This window comes from Neodiprion virginianus, chromosome 2 (assembly GCF_021901495.1).
Source record: "Neodiprion virginianus isolate iyNeoVirg1 chromosome 2, iyNeoVirg1.1, whole genome shotgun sequence".
NCBI lineage: Eukaryota > Metazoa > Arthropoda > Insecta > Hymenoptera > Diprionidae > Neodiprion > Neodiprion virginianus.
In genome coordinates this window covers 26,622,853-26,640,283 of record NC_060878.1, presented here as the reverse complement: position 1 = coordinate 26,640,283, position 17,431 = coordinate 26,622,853, and the positions used below count along the sequence as shown (strand labels likewise).

General features: G+C 38.1%; 1 protein-coding gene and 1 long non-coding RNA gene across 6 annotated transcripts in view; both read right to left on the bottom strand.

Moving 5' to 3' along the window:
* Positions 1-1,232: 1,232 nt before the first annotated feature.
* LOC124297637 (uncharacterized) lies at positions 1,233-2,559 on the bottom strand. The gene is made up of 3 exons (XR_006906649.1): positions 2,433-2,559; positions 1,582-1,664; positions 1,233-1,257 (listed from the first exon to the last, which is right to left on the bottom strand). It is a non-coding gene; the product is annotated as an uncharacterized LOC124297637 (long non-coding RNA).
* Positions 2,560-6,181: 3,622 nt separating this feature from the next.
* Positions 6,182-17,431, bottom strand: part of LOC124299329 (LIM/homeobox protein Lhx4) — a 133,307-nt gene continuing 122,057 nt past the window's right edge. For 3 of the 5 annotated variants that reach the window (XM_046752483.1, XM_046752481.1, XM_046752485.1), the window contains 6 exons: positions 16,644-16,818; positions 15,391-15,602; positions 14,629-14,821; positions 12,867-13,033; positions 9,322-9,537; positions 6,182-8,952 (listed from right to left, as the gene is read on the bottom strand). In XM_046752483.1, the coding sequence (XP_046608439.1) occupies positions 8,783-8,952; positions 9,322-9,537; positions 12,867-13,033; positions 14,629-14,821; positions 15,391-15,602; positions 16,644-16,818 (1,133 nt within the window). In that variant the 3' untranslated portion in view covers positions 6,182-8,782. The remainder of the gene's footprint in view (positions 8,953-9,321; positions 9,538-12,866; positions 13,034-14,628; positions 14,822-15,390; positions 15,603-16,643; positions 16,819-17,431) is intronic. The other 2 variants (XM_046752484.1, XM_046752486.1) reach the window with 1 other exon arrangement.

The window sequence follows — 17,431 nt, the reverse complement described above, 5'->3', positions numbered from 1 at the left end:
TCTTTTGCTACATTTGGTTCAATCCCCATGCTTCCACAGCACGAATAGTCGAAAATGTTTTTGATTATCCATAATAAAATACAAGAAGTAACAAAGCTTAAATTTATTGTTAAAGCTCCAATGAATACATCAAACTGCGGTCGAATCAATTCATTTATTATTTGCACACGACCTCTGTATATTTGATAAATTATTCCTAAATACATTGAAACATATGTATTTATAATGAAATATCATGCAATGGGCTGTGTAAACTACAAACTATAATTTCTATCAAATAGCTGCTTTTATGTCAACTGGGCTTTGAGACTCAGTTAAGTTGGATCTCGATTTTTGCCATTGTACGTAGGACATTGGGTTACAAAAACAAATGCGAATTACGAAGAACTCCGTATTAGAGATAAGGATATTTTAGTTCAAGTATACCTATACACAGAAATCCGTATGTGAATATACTAAGGCCTCTGTGTTTATTGTAAAAGTCTAGTTTTAAATATGTGTATATATTTATATACACATGCATAAGTATACGTATACATATATACACATACATGTACATAAATAATTGCCAAGAAGTTATAAACACTAACAACTTGTCGCAAATGGAGTAAAACGTAAGGTTAATAATATACAAATTACACAAGCGCACCATAAAACATGGCAAGGGTAATCCTAGTGCAGTGATTGTACAAACTGAAGAAATATACATTTACATATACATGATATAAATTAATAGACTAGAAAAGAGTATTTAGAGAGCTTATCTAATTCCGATCTTGTCACAATAGATCATTAACATAATCAATATACGGTTAAAGCTGTATTAGCTACATTCACTATTAGAGATAATATTTTTTATCCATTTTTATAGTTATTTAATTTCTTGTACAACAATTTTTCAAATTTCACCGCAAAATGCCCAACGAGTTCTCGTAGTGCAAATACGAGTCCAATTACCTTACAGATGGCATGACATTGATTTTCGCCTTCTCGCGTCGAGTTATAAATACAGAGAAATCTCAATGAAAGCTCATTTCGATAAGATTTATTGTAGTGCTGTATTCGTAGCTGTACCTGTTATTCTATATTATATACTGTCCTAAATTTTAAACACACAGCACAACAATGGCTGAAAGCACAATGGCAAGAAGAGAGGAGCAATTTGCATCCTAATAAATCTTTTCTTCTTCGTACGTAGCGGAGCGATGTCACGTCGGAGGATATGTACTAGTGGATCACTATAGGTGGGGCACAGAACTGAAACATAATTGTGTTGAAAATCTTCAACATCTCTTACAGAAAGTAGGTACGTTGCCAGACCTTATATACCAATAATGAATATTCGTAGAGGCTATATTCATAAATACTTAAAAAAGTAAGCTAATATTTTACCCGCAATTGCTTATTACTGATAACTTGATATGATAATATCCCCTCCCCGCCCCTCCCCGCATACATCTACTTCTACTCCAACTCCTACTACTACGACTACTCCTATTCCTACTCCGACTCCTACCACTTTTACTTCTACTCCTGATCCTACTCCTACGCTAATGAATATAATAAAAATGTTATACTCACAGTGTACAAGTCCTCGTCATCCTCGTCCTCCTCCTCGCCCACCTCGATCACCCGCAACCATCGCGAACTACCTCGGGTTATACCTTGAATAGTAATGAATGTTTTTAGTATAAGAACACATCAAAAACATTGTTCAAGGATTAATATAAATCATTAATTAATTAATAATATAATCAATTTTATTAGCGCATTTGAAGCTACTGAACATGTGCTTGCGCGAAAAATAAATTGAAATAATTTAATGTAAGCGTTACAAGTTTGAAAAATTTTAGATACAACATAATTACAATTGCCATCAAATATCATAAGAATATTAATTAATTAATTAATAATTAAATAAATTATATGAGCTTATTCATAGCTACTGAATTTGTGCTTGCGCGAAAAATGAATTAGAATAATTTAATGTAAACATGACTAGTTTGAAATATTTTAGATAAAATATAATTACAATTGCCATCAAATATTATAAAAGTGTTTTACTCACCGAGCACAAATCCTCGTCCACCTTCATCTCCTTGTCTTCCTCGTCCTCCGCCTCGTCCAACTCCGAACACCTCCAACCACCTCCAATCACCTCCAACAACCACCGATAACCACCGCGCTTATACTTGCCATAATAATAAATATTTTCAGTATACGAACACATCGAAAATATTGTGTAAGAATTAATGTAATTATTTAATTAATTATTAGTAGAATAAATTTCACTAGCGCATTTATAGCTACTGAATTCGTGCTTGCGCGAAGACTGAATTGAAATAATTTATTGTAAAGATGACAAGTTTGAGAAAGATCAGATGAAATAGAATTACAATTGCCATCGAATATTATAAAAACGTTAAACTCACCGAGCACAAATCCTCGTCCCCCTCCTCCTGAATTGCCTTGATTACCCGCAACCTCCCCCAACCACCCCCAACGACCACCGCCAACCACCTCGAGTTATACCTTGAATACTAATAAATATTTTCAGCATGAGAACAAATCAAAAATAAGGTGTAAGGTTTAATGTAATTTTTTTATCGACATATTCTACCAAAAAGATTATGAGAAGATTATAAAGTTATAGAAATTTTATTAGCGCACTGACAGCTACTGAATTTGGGCTTGCGCGAAAAACGAATTGAAATAATTTATTGTAAACATGAACCAGGAACCACGGAGCGCTTGTCCTGGAAGTCGAGTTTCACCGCGTAGCGGACCCGAAGCGCGGGATCCGTGAGGTTGAGAACCCGGTACTCGAAATTTGCGGAGCGCGACTCTCATCCGTCCGCTCTACTGCGCGGTTGTTTCCAGACTGAGGAATTCGGCTAGCTGATTTTGAATTGGTGACGTCACATTCTGAACATCCGACATCCAAACTTTGGTTTCGACCTTTAATACTATGTATGATGATGTACGATGTACGATGTATGATGTATGATGTACGATGTATGATGATATGATATGATGTATAATGATTTTAGTTTTCACGTTTCATACAAGAAATACACACTTTATCTCTCCTGCCGATTCCAGACTCAAGCGACCAGTCCCTTCGATGGTCAGCCGTTGACTGCAGATATATTCTTCAGTGAACGTGTCGGCTAATAACGCTGCCGTTCTGCGACAGTTGGGTGATGAAAAATTTCGCTCGTATCTTTCAAATGTGTGTTAAAATACACTCGAAGTATTAAGAAGCGTCGTTCTTTCTCTCCCTATCACCTTTCTACGTCTTTAAATCACTACGCAGCGGTTAATACTGTCTCATATACGAAGCATCCATTTCATCTCGTTTAAAATTAGCGCATCTGTGATGTATTACAGTTACTCTGAATTTTTTTCCATCCGAATACTTTTCGAAAAACAATTCTGCTCCTCTGCCCAACGCAGATGCTTCATTTGCGACCAGCTAAAACAGCGTTTCGATTCTATGCCTATGAAAATTCAAGATCGAGAGAGCAAATGAAAAGTTGTCGGAATAATTATGAATATTCATGTTACAGAATACATGGAGGAGCAGGGAGACGAAGAGGACGAAGCTAGTCCGAGATCGTCGGAGGTGGTTGAAGGTGTTCGGAAATGGTAGGTGGCGATAGGCGCAGGTAGGAGGTGGCAGGGGGTGGTAGTAGGTGTTCGTAAATGGTAAAAGGTGTTACGGGTGGTACGTGATTTTCAGAAATGGTCGGAGGTGGTAGGAGGTAGTCGGAGCTGGTAGGAGTTGGTTGGAGGGGGTAGGAAGTGCTTGGCGCTGGCTGGAAGTGCTCGGCGGTGGTCGAGGAGGACGAAGATAACGATGATGACAAGGGCGGGGTGGAGGAGGAGGAGAACGGTGCTGAGGTTGACGAGGAGGCCAAAGGCGCGAGGAGGTGGGAGGAGGTGGTTGACGGTGGACGCGGTTACGCGACTTCTCACGGGGATGATTGAGCTGATCGACATTGCTAAGTCGCAGTCGACAAGTAGTCTCACGTACTCACTTTGTACTGACTCAATCTCAAGCTTTCATACCGACACTACTTTGGCTGCTACGAATGTCGGTGCGAGCTCGTTAGGTAGAGTCGATAGAGCTGAATCTTACTACGCTCCTAGGCCCACCTGGATCCTTTTTCCCGCCGAAAACTGGTTACTAAAATTTACCCAAGGGCATCCGTCTTCATATTCTTCAGTCAACGGTAAGCATGAGGAATTACCATTATATCTTTCTTGACTACCTTTGACCTGTTAGTTGAATACACAACGTAAAGCTTCTAATATAAAAGAATCATATAAACATAAACCTAATGCAATATGTGATAGCAATTTGCTAAACCTTGACCTGCTGAGTGCGCAGCCACCACGCGCAGCTCGCTCTTACCGACCGAGACCCTCAACCAGAAAGCAGACGCTTTAATTCCTAGTTTTCAACGAGTTCCACGAAATTTCTGTTAAATCGAGTAGCAGGTAAGGTTTTACTGTTTACAGTGAACTCGATGCACATATGTATAGTGGCAAAAGCAAGGTGGGGATTTTTTGACTCTTCGGTTTTTTCGCAATTCAATATTTTGTCCTTCGTAATATTAGCCATTCTCAAAAAGAAATGTCGATATAAATTCATTTATACATTTTCGCGTTCTCAATTTTTATTCCTCTAAAAGTCATCTTTTCGTATTTATGATCTATCTACGTTTTTAACTGTCGGTAGTTTGACTTTCGGGATTTCGTCCCGTCGACTTTTAGTCTTTCGCATTTTTGTACCCCACTGTGCTATTCCATATCTCGGGTACCAGTAGTAAGCACATCACGACTGGCCAAGACCCGGTATTCAACTTCTGTTTGCCGACGCTAAGTCCGCGCTGTTCCATGTTTCCAGCATCAGTACTAGTAAAACTACCATCGCCTGCCTTAGTATCGTGAGCCAGATGCCGCAATTCAAAGCTGCGCCAATAGAAATGCGAATGATAGAGTTACATTGTGTTTTACATTAGTAAAAATAAAAATAAATTAAAAACAGTATATTTATTTGATTAAATTTCAAGTCAAAATGCATTTGAAATTATTATCCCCAGCTGGGTAAACTACTACTGTAGCAAAATACAGAATGACGCAAAATGACCTTCGCTTCAGTAATTATGGGACCGGTATTTATTTTTAGAATCAGTTGCTTTGTGAAAGTACACCGAGCGATTTTTTTGCTCACCTGCATTTTACCGAAAACGATCCCCAGTGTGATACAAACACGAAAACTTTAAACAACAGAAAGTTTTTGCTTCCAAAACATGATAAGTATATTTGTGTACATATTATACTGGTTATAACAAAATGATATTCTCTGTTTGTAACTGATTTTTGATAAAATTTCTATTTACAAAGCATTACAATATCCGTAAAAGGTCAGCGGTGTTCCGCTTCGTCGGTCAAGGGTCAGATTAGTACCGGTAGCGAAAGCATAAATTATATTTTGATTTTCACGAACCATGAAATAGACTATTGGTCTGAAAAACAATACTAGTTTCGTGATGGCCAGCAATATTGGCTGGTTAACGTTAGGTAGGACATATCGGCCCAGTGTTGATCAACGATACTGGGACAGAAATAATGGGCCGCAGTTCGTAACATCGACAGCGATAGAAGCCCTGTACTGACAATGAGTCAATCTTAAAACTTTTCATGGGTCGTAGTACGGCATAAGCTTATTTACGAAAATTGTTTGTATAGTTATGAAGCTCGAATTATTCTGGTTTGCGTGACGTGTACACTAGATGAAACCTGACGTAAAATGTCAATTACCAAGTAGAATAAGGAAGTTTTCAAGTTCGGTTCCGAGAAACATCACGGTATTTCAATTTCTTGTTAAATTACACTTCATTGTTTTTTATTGGTTTCTTTATTTTTTGATTCAGTTTAATCAAATTAAAATGAATCTATTTTTATACGGTTCAATCTTTTTTCGTCTCTTGCGTGTTTCTCAAGATTTTATTCAATTTCAAAACGCTATCATTTCGACTCAATATTGTTGAAAAAATGAAGCCGCAAATTATCGTATGGGATATTGAAAGTCCTGACTCCTGTATGCTGCAGACATATACATATTAATAAGACGAAAAGGAGGGTCAATAATAATGCTAACCTATCGGAGGAATTGATTATGATCAATTTTATTATCACGTGATGACTAGATAATAATATAAATATCCGCAATAACTGGTTATGAATGAATTTTTGGAAAACCACGCAAAATGCTGCATGGATCTGTCCTTGAATAATTATAGTGAACGCCACAAGTCATCCGACATTCTAATATTATACACTGCGCGATTGGGACGAGTCAATGGCTTTGATTCGAGTATAATATGTATATAATATATTATATAATTGAATGTACAAGATTATCGCTATCGCTATATCGCATACATACTCGGCCAATATATAATTATCACTAGATCCTCGCGACTTAGGGACACATAATCTGACGTGCTCGTCTATGATTAATTTTGAGTATCATGAAAAGGACGAAAATTTTCCCTTACACTTATTAGGATCCAAGATATCGGGTGATATTACCATATATAATTATAAAATACTTTTCCATTGAATTCTTCGCCCCGCAGAAACTGAATGTAACAAAACAGAGGCTCAGCAACTTGCACGAGATTTCCTATGCTTTCACATTTGTGTGATTTTCGTCTGATACGATCAGCTGATCGCTAGCATGGGCGCCATATTGCGTACGGCCGCGCCCGTATTTTGGATCCCAATATTGATCGGGTCAATTTTCTGAGAAAAATACCGCTGCAGCTCGGAATTAAGCGTATTTCTCTGCTCATTACTGTGAAGTTGTTTTTCAACGTGTAATATGGACAATTAAGACACCCAGATTAGTGGTCATGCGACTCGTTGCGGTTTTTACGCGATCGCAGCGGTCCTGATTCCACCGCAATTCTTTGACCAAAACATTTTTCCGGGCACATATATATATAAAGCTCTTCGGCAACGGACAATGAGTCGACAAATTTCTTTTCTTTCGTTTGGTTTTTCTTTTTTTAATATAAATTTGATAAAATTTTACACAAAAACTGTGTTGCACGTATACGCAAATTGTAATACATATGTCATGGCGATGGTAGTAATCTATCATAAAGTAATGGTTGTATGTGATTATTGAATATTATTATTAGTTACATTATGAATGTATATGAATCAGCTGAGCAAACGCAGCGGAGTTACAAGGGACAGACGCAATAATTTTTGTACGTTGCGGAAGGCTTGTAATTATTATACTATACATATATGTTATATGTACACAACTTATAGACGAGGAGACTTCCAGTGCGGGTATAATATGTTATAGGTACATGATGATTTTTTTAAACTCTGATAGCTAAAAGCATACATGTACAATAAAATCTAATCTGACGTATTTACAATACTTTATGTTTTATTCCCATATAGCGTTACAGAAGCGTGGTAGAAGACAAAAGTACCGCATTGATTGACGAGGAGCATCGTGCTCAGATATACTTCCAGTATCAGGTATAACAAAACAATTTTCTGGTCAAACTTTAAGAGCGGTATAAAACTTCAAGTATAATTCAACGCTGATTAGCGAGCTGTCTGTACAAGTGTTACACAAAAGTAAAAAAATGAAATTTATCCGAACAATATTTACCAGTCGCTTACTTATCCGAAAATCGATTTCTCCTAATTTCCGGGTAAACTCGATATTTGATCAACTGAATTTTGTGCCAATTGCATGTGTTTTCAATAATTCTATTTCCCTACTGCGGAAATATCGAGAGAAACATGAAATGAAAATCTCAACGTAATTATTATTGAAAGAGTAAAATCATCTCCGATCTTAAACTTCGACACTTACAAGCTATTGGCTATTCGATTCAGCGTTTTCTGATTTTTCGATTCTCGTTATTATTCACAGAGGCTTGTTGACGTAACTTTATTTCATATTGGTTGCAGTAGGATCGATAAATTATCCATCGTGATTAAGATGGGAGCACGCTGTTCCTGTATACAGACTACATACCTAAAATTGTTTTTAACGGTACGACACAATAATTAATCTATACCTACCCTAGCTACCAAATATTAAATCTATAAGACATTATTATATCGTAACGTGAAACAAAGAACTTGTATATATATATATGTGTGTGTGTGTGTGTGTGTGTGCGCGCGCGTGTGTTTGTTTAATATAAATCTATGTTAATAGCAATGTTATATTTATAGTAGTGTCACGTGTAATTATACATGTATAGCATGTACGCAATATATGTAACGACTATAATAAGAATAAATAATAGTTTAATGGTAGTCAACATGAAGTGTGATGATGACGTTGTTCTTTTATTGTTGTCTTTTCTTTTCTCTTATCATTCTTTTCTGTCAACGCCGGTCTTACCTTTGACCATGCACGATCGAACGTTTGGGAAACAACACGTGGTCACACAGTTTTTTTGGAAGTTGATCGAGGGTAGGAAGAGGGTGGGGGGTGGATTGAATTCGTACAAGATATACAATCAGAACAGAATAAGTGAACATGTTAAAAACGGAGGATAAGAAAACTGGAAAATAAAATTCCGTGTATTGTTTGACAAATCTTTGACGGTTTTTTTTTTTTTTTTTGCCAAAGTTGTTCCCAAGTATCGCGTGATTGCTGTAGCTGATATCAATCGATCTTCGCGGTTCATCAGGCAATTTTTACGGGGGTCGCGACGAATTTGGGGGGTTATGTGGCGTAGTGAGGATGATGGTGAGGGTGCGCCGGTGTCTCTCCAAGCCATGAGTCTGGCGATGGGGGGAAGTCGGGGTATCCTACGCCTCCTCCACCCCCGCCACCCCCACTCGACTCGTTGCTCAAGTCCGACGCTGGTCCTGGTACCATACCGCCGGGTCCTCCTGAGGGATCAGTTTTCTCATTACACCCATGTTCAACGATGCAATGATATTATATCGCTGACTTCTCACTTTTTTTGTGTTTATTATGTTATATATCGTTCTATATTATGTACTCGTGATTATTTTGGAAAATTCTCCGACGAAACTAGAATATACATGTATCAATTTTTTTTTCAGATAATTATTTGAAAAGTCAAAAGTTGCACGTTGTGAGAAACCGTTCAGACTTAAACTAAAAATCTCACTTTGGGAAAATCTTCTGACGGTATAAACTAGTTTTCAACCATGGTTTGATAAAAGAAAAAAACGATAAATTTTCTGCTAATTTGAAAGAGTCCAATGAGTGTAATATAGTATAACGATAATTACCGAGGGTGGTGTAGACGGACAACCCCGAGTCGGGTGGATAAGGAAACTGTGGTGGCAACGAGGGTGATCTCGATGCCGAGAGGTACGGCGGTGTCGTGCCGCCAAGATATCCTCGAGGTGGTCCACCGCCTCCTCCACCCCCACCACCCCCTGGACTCGCACCCTCACCGTCCATACCCATGTTGACGACTGTTCCGTAGCTGTCGTTGCTCAAATCTGTCGAAAAAATTGAGAAGGAAAAGTGTAAGCATCGATTTACAGTGGAATAGATTCATCTAGTAATTATCCAACAGTTGTAAGCGTTTTGTTTCAAGGAACTACGAACCTCGAAAACACGAAGAGAAGAATGTAAAAAAAAAAAACAAAAAACAAAAACTCTATAGCCAACTAAATCGAATTTTTGTTCGAAAACCACGGTTATCTGCAGATAAAATCGTTTAATTGGTATTTCTAATTTTGATAAAAAGTATAACGAGTGCCAATTACATCTGCAATATTACACATCGATGAGCGGTGCTTGAGGTCTATGTGCTTGATTATAAGTTTATTTATATACTATCTGTAAACGCGTGTTCCGCAATTAATTCATCGATCGTAACTGTATAAAAATGTGAATTGACACGTATGATAAACGGAGCCTGCGATGCGTTCAATTACTACTGTTGACAATAATAATTGATAAGGTATGTCGGTCGACATGCTCAGGCGGGGGCCTGTAATAATTCATAATTAATCATCTGTTTTTTCTACGGTTTTTTTTCCATACTTTTATTTCCAGCCCTACCCCCCATAGATGTATCTGTTATAGGCATATGGGGGTAGTCGCCACACGTTACGCTGCAGATATAAAACACGAGTTAGCTCACGTCACAATCATCTGCCCCGATCGCGGGGTAGATATACCGACTGTACCGACTCCGATCGAGGGTAGATCAAAGCCCCGAGCCTCCCCGAATAATTACCATTTAGTCCACATCCCATCTCCGATCCTCGCTCTCACTATCTATCTGTCTTTTCATCTTACCAGTCAAGTTTTCTAATACGCTGGAACGCTTCAGAGTTTTGGTAAAAAATAGTTGAAAAAGACGCAATCATCGAAATATTCTATGTCGAACTAAAATGCGATGTTAAAGAACACGCTTAATTTCGGGAAAAAAAAAAATTAGTAATCGAACAACCGATCCGATATTCACAATATATTGTACTTGTCACTTTTTACGTGAAAAATAAAACATTTTCGAGTATATTCCGTAATTTTCCGAGTGCCATTACGAAAATGGGATTATAATTAAATCGGTACTGATATTCCAGGGGTATAACATATACGCGGAAATTCCGAGATCCATGGACATTTTTCACACGGTAAACCAAAAACCATTAATTTAAAATATACAAGACTGAAAAAGTCGAAAATGTTGATTTTCACAGTTTCTTAACATCAGCTTCAAAACGAATTTCATATTCGGAGAGATCAGCCTTTTTATTTTAAATAAAAGACACCGTACGTCATATTTTTTCTGACAAAAGGAAGTGAGAAGACAAATGTTCAATTTGAAAACATGACGAAATCGATCAATGCGTTTGTCGAAAACGGTGAGTCCCAAAATTTTTATGTCGCAATGTAGTCTATATCGTGACCAGATTTAAGTCAGATCAAAGTTGCGGCCGTGAAAAACTTGCCGAAAATTAGTTTCTGTTTTTTTTTTTTTTTTCACAAGGGGCGTGACAGCGATACGTTGACGCCCTTTGCAACAGCTTGTTATCGATCATCATCGCGTGCGTAAAATTTTCCACAAGGATGAGTAGTCGGCGTAGGCTTGCGCGGCAGGATTTTAGGCGGAAAAAAGGTCTATGAACAAGTGCAGTTATAGGCACAGTTATTAGCTATAAGAAAAAATACGAGATAACAAAGAATCGTACAGTTTCTGCCTGTCGGTAGTAATAAATCACAGTTTTCGTGTAACGCTTGGCACGTATAACAGGACAGGAGACTCCAACCCCCTGCCGATAATGACCTGGATCACCTCTTCGTCCGGTTATGCTATATAATGCCCTCCATATGTCGAGAGGAGTCACACTAGAACGACTTTGCACGGCCGACCCGCAACGTGCTTCTATCTTGATGGCAGGGTGACGATGATAGGGGGAAAAAGTTGTGGCGATATAAATAGATCACGGACAAAAGTTCGTAAAAAAAAATTAAACTCCAAGTATGATCAAATCGTTTTGTTCAGACAGCTTATTATGAACTTGAATTATAATAATTCTTACTATTAATAACTAATTGTGAGATAAAAATTTTATAACAGCTTTCTGTGGAGAAATATTTTTTATGCTCGTTTTTCTGTCGAAAATTCATTCGGAAAGAAATGCGCTGGTATATTTAATTAAACCGAACGAACGGATGAACTTTTTGCACTGTTCAAGTTGGCGGTTTTCAGTCAGATTTTTTCAACATTTTTTTCTATTCTACGATTTGAAATTCTTATTTAGTTTCTTTTTCTTCGGTGACGCTGAATTTTTGTCAAAATTCTACGCAGGCTTATCTAATTATGCTTATTTCTAATACATGTATATTACTCGACTCTAGAAAAAGCACGACATCGTTGTTCACGAGACAAGATTTTTCACTCGTTTCGAAAAGCCGTGTTACTAAAAATCAGATTCTTATTTTGCGCTGAAATATTTCACCGAATAACAAAACCAAGTATGCCTATTTTTATAACCGTGACACATAATCTCACATTTTCATAACTTATACTTGACCATTTAAAGTGAAAAAAAAAGTTGGCAAAATATATCACAAAATTCTAAAAATATCTCAATCAATTGACATGGATTATAGTCTGCTTCGAGATTTCTCTTACACTGAGAAAAATTTCAGTAAACAATTCAGTAAAACGGGTATCGTTAAAAAAAACTGTTTGAATATAGTTGGGATTATATTATAGACAGTTACAAGAAAATAGAGAAACAGTGATGATAATGAGAAAGAATAGTAATAACGGATACCAGATTTTCCGGTAACAGCTAGAAAACTAATTTTCATTATGTACCTACAACTACATTTTTCGATTGTGGTAAAAAATGGAAATAGTTAAGTACCGAGCTGTAACCGAAACTAAAAATTTCTCTCAGTGTAGGATGTTGATATCAGATGGAATCCCGAACGAGCGTGGCGGCGAGTGCAAGAATAATCCGGGAATAATTAATAGGGAAGAATACGGCACGTGCTGCGAAATGGCACTTCCGCTCGGCGTAACGGCGCAGGTAAAATATCAGCAGAATCGCGTGTTTCCTAATCTGCGGCCTGAAATCTGGGGCTCACATTGCCGACAGTTAGCGGTAGTCGTTTCTTAAATATTTTATCAGCTTGTGTATCCGCGAAAGATATCAGCTGCTGTGCAAGGATTGGTTCCTTAATTCCGTGACGTGTGACGAACTTCCCGATTTTTACAGCTAATGACCTTGAACTTTGAAACCTGTCCATTCTTCACCCTCGCCATTATTCTTCTCATTAACTGAAACGGACATGCGCAACTCACCGTGGTGACTGAAACTCGAGTCCAGATCCACTTTCAGCTCGTCTTTGTCCAAGAGCTTTTCGTGCCGAGGCGAATGTCCGCCTCCGCTGCCGCCCTTCATGCTCCGGAAATACTGCGACCAACGAGTCCTTCCCGCGTCCTTTTTCAATCTCTTCTCCTTCGCTCTTCTGCGACAGCGGAAAGAAAATTTCAGTTTAGATTTTGAGGAAATGTAAACATTTTTTAACGCGCATGTTCATTACGATCTTTGAGATGCAGACAAGTTATGCAGATAAGTTGGATAACCTGACAAATTCAGGCACTGGAACTTTGGATGAAAATTTTACATGGAATGTCAAATTATTGTTGATGTTCACGTAAACGAATTACTTCTGCCACGTGGAGCAACAAAGAAGAATATCTCAAGTTTCATTTTGAAATTTTCGTGAAAGCTTCAAAACTTTTTTTCTTACGTTCAATACTGTACCGTAGGTAATATAATATTGCTTTCGATCGTTTGATATCTGAGAAATCTACATTTTTTTCAGCATCCGACTTTAAAATTCCAAAAAATTAGAGTAATCGGTAATATCGCACAGTTTAAAAATAACGTCGTGTTGAACAGATTTTCAAATCAACCATTTCAACTAACTAAGTAAAAAATTTTTTCTAAAATTTGGGATATCAATTCGAAGTTTACTCTAAAATTTGCTTCCTAATTCTTCAAAAAGTTCGATGAATTGGGAGTTCCTTGAGTTATTATCGCAAGAAAAAATTAGGAAGTCCCAGAATAGTGAAATAGAATATCAATAAATATTGATACGATAATAAAAAAAAAAAAAAAAAATGATATTTTTCGAGGGAACTTGTAAATGGTGAAGCAGGCATAAAAGACACTATGTGTTGAGCATTTTAAAAATGTTTTCTGACAGTAAATATTCTTAGAACCTCTGCAAACTTGGATAATTCAGAATTTTCAGTCAAATTGTCGAAGAAAAATTTCGTCCGAGGTTCAATGCCCGAAAAAGCTTCGAGAAACTCCAATGTCTAAACAAAATCGCACGTACTGAGGTGTGGCCGCATTTTGCGAGTTTTAAAGCCGCTTCAGACCAGAAATCTGGCTTATGATTACTCGGGGTATAAATTGCGGTGAAAATAGATTTTGATCGTTCATCTGTGGCGCGTCGGAGACTGGAGCTGGAGTATCTGGACCCTCATCCAAGCCGCGGGGCTTCGGAAGCCTTTGGCAGTTGGTGGTGAACCCCTTTGGACCGACCGAATACCATCAAGTTCAGAAGCGATATTAACGAGTGAGGCTACGAGTCCAAAGCACTTTTTACACAGCGAAATTTTTCACTCGTGTCGATTAAAGTGGTCTATCAATTCATGGCTGGATGATATTTAAAATGGTTTTGTTTTAATTTACGTATTTAAAACACAAAATTGAATCCAAAGACATTTTATGACGTTTTGCAATTTTAGATTCGACTTCCCGAGACTTTACTTCATTTTCAGCTTAAAGAGGGTAAGTATTTAGCAATGGATCGATTCTAGCATCTTCGGATTAAGCGGTGACTTGATATTCATATTGACTAAATTGTGCGTAAAGACTGTAAGAATTTTCTTTCGAAGCGTTCCAAGGAAGACTGGATATTCAAAACTCCAATTTACGGTTATTGAAAAACTGTTCTTAGAACACGACACTTGTTTCCATGTAGACATTTTTTAAGGTATTTCCCATTTCACACATCAAATGCAATTCAAAGCAGTCTCTGAAACCAACCTGTTCTGGAACCAGACTTGAACGACGCGCATGTCCAGCCCTGTGTCTTGCGAAAGCTGTTCTCTCACGTGCCGCGCAGGTTTTGGACTGTTGTTGTACGCCAATTTCAGCGTTTCCAATTGCTTCGCTGTTATCGTCGTCCTAGGCCGCTTGTTTGGCTGATCGCCGTCTATGCTACCGCCGTCAGCCAACTCTGAAATTCCATTTCGTTTGATGTAAATTTCTGATGATGTGTATACTGCTACAGTAACATGTGACCTTAATATCAGTTAATGATTTCACCGGTTTTCATCTTCATGACGGTTTTTCATGATAAACTCCAGAAAAAATTCACCATGATAAAGTTATACCGTGTTCATTTTTGCACTTTCGCAAAATCTTTACACGTTCCCCCTTTTTTTGCATAATTTTATTCAAAAAACTTTCACGTTATTTTAGTTTTGGTCTGTAATTTCCTAAAATGTGTGAATATGACGAGTGGAAGATTTTTAAAATTACAGACTTTTGGAGACTTTTGCAGAAAAATCGTGAGGTTCTTCGGAACATACAAAAACTGATTCTGAAACTCGAAATTAATACGCAGATCTTCAATCCCTGTGTAAAATTTATACTGAAATTTTCAGTAAACTTTACATCAATATTCAATATTCAATGAGTACTTGAAATCAAATGATTGGAAATTTTTTTTTTCAGCTTTGCACGCAAAATTCTTGCAGGGATAGAAGGTTCATTCTTGAAGGATAAAAGTTGGGTATTACTGACCTTTGGCCTTGGCCTGTTCGTAGTCGGGTTTGCAGACCAATTTCCTATCCTCCATGAGATAGAACTCGTCACCGGTGTCCAGTTGCCGCGAGCAAAGGGCGCATGAGAAGCAGGTGAGGTGGTACACAAGCTCTTGTGCCCTGCGTACGACCTGGGATGGTGCCAAGCCCTGCCCGCAGCCAGCACACTTCGTTCCGAAGCGCCTGCCACACCAACAACACACAACACCTTCACATTACATTCGTACATGTCATTTGCTTGGATCGGTATGACCGAATTTGTTAATTAATAAAAAATTTTCGGCATTTTCTCACCACTTTCAAAACCATACATGCATTATCCGTAGGTGTATTCGTTCGATTATTCCTCACATTTCTGCTCTTCGGTTAATCTCGTGAGTTTGAAGTTAGTAAATGTGGAAAGAAAAATAACCAAGAGTGATGTAATGTTGAAGGGTGGAACGGAGTCACCCTGACACTTGTGCGTGCGCAGTGTACAAGGTATCACGTTGTAGATAAAAAACAAAAAAAAAAAGCTGAGGTGATGGGGGTTGGGGTTGGGGAGGGGTGGAGGGATCCTTAGCTCGAGGTATCGCAGAAGAAATATGGCGTCTAGCTTCCCCGGGAAGAAGGAATGGCGGGTGGGGATGTATGGGTGCAATCATGCCACAATCGATACCGCGTAGCCGCTGAGGGATTTTCCATGGAAGAGTGAAAGAGAGTCAATTTTTTTTCCCGCAATGTCTGTGTGTAAAACAGACTTGATGCGTTCCGATGTACTGAAGGCTTCATTAAGAAAGACAAGGACATCTTATCTATTATATATGACATACTTGTGTAGGAAACTCTCGTATTTCACAACGGTTACATCAACTATTATCTTTTTGTTAATGCTTTTGGTACTACTCTTCTCCTATACCATACTTCCGTAACATTTTCAACATCTTATCATGTAGGTACTCGTTTCTTCTTCGTCTTGCGTGTTGCGACGGTAATTTTCTGCCATGTATGGTCAGAGGAGTAGAAACGAGCACATGGCAAAGTGCCTGGAACCGGCTGTTCAAGCAATCGACCAACCTCGGCATTTAATCTCATGCGACTTGATTTTTTATTCTTCCGCCCGTTGGAGAGGAAAAAAAAAAAGTTTCTGGTAGCGATGGAAAAAGCGACAGAGCGGTATTTAAGGTGTAGGAAATGTTGGTGGGTACTTTGGAGCTTGCGACTTATCTAAGGCGAGTATGAGTTGATGCTTACTTGAAGAAGTCATCTTTGCAGAATACGTGACCATTCCTAGCGAAGCATTTGTCGGTCAGACGTGCCCCGCAGTCGCGACAGGTGAGACAACGAGCGTGCCAACACCTCTCGAGCACCCTCAGGATGTACCTGTCCAAAATGGCTTCCTGACAACCACCGCACTTCGGTATGGATGCTGAAACAGAGACCAGAAAAACTGTGTTTACTTGAAAGGTTGCGGCTTTGGTGAGTCGACAAACACCTTCCGATGCTTCATGTATCCGGACCACCAAATTTTCAATTCTGATCAACAAAGGTCTTGGTTCAAACAAGTATTATTAACGCACAAGTTTCCTGACGAAGAAAAAGTCGATGTATTGTAACAACATGACCGTTTTCTTCTTTCAGTTTCGATTTCGGTAACCTTCAATTTTTATCAATTATACCGTGAGTATGAGGGTGTAGAAAAATTATTTAATTATAAATTCGATATCGATCGCAAATTACTTTAACGCGGGGGGTGATGAGTAAAATTGTCTTGTAGAGCAGAAAGAGTGTCGATTGAAAAATGGGCACAATACAGATTCGGTAGAGTTGGAATCATTTTTTGGGATAACATTTTTCGTACCATTCAAAAACGAAACCGAGATTGTGATCACGTTTTTCGAATCTTATGGTTTATTGATTGGAAAAACAACGATTATTTAAAAAAAATACATCATAACCAAGGTAGTAAGTATAAGAAATCATCACGGAATTTGGTAATGCCTTTGAGGCCACTGGAAATAAATACAAATTTGATTCGAATG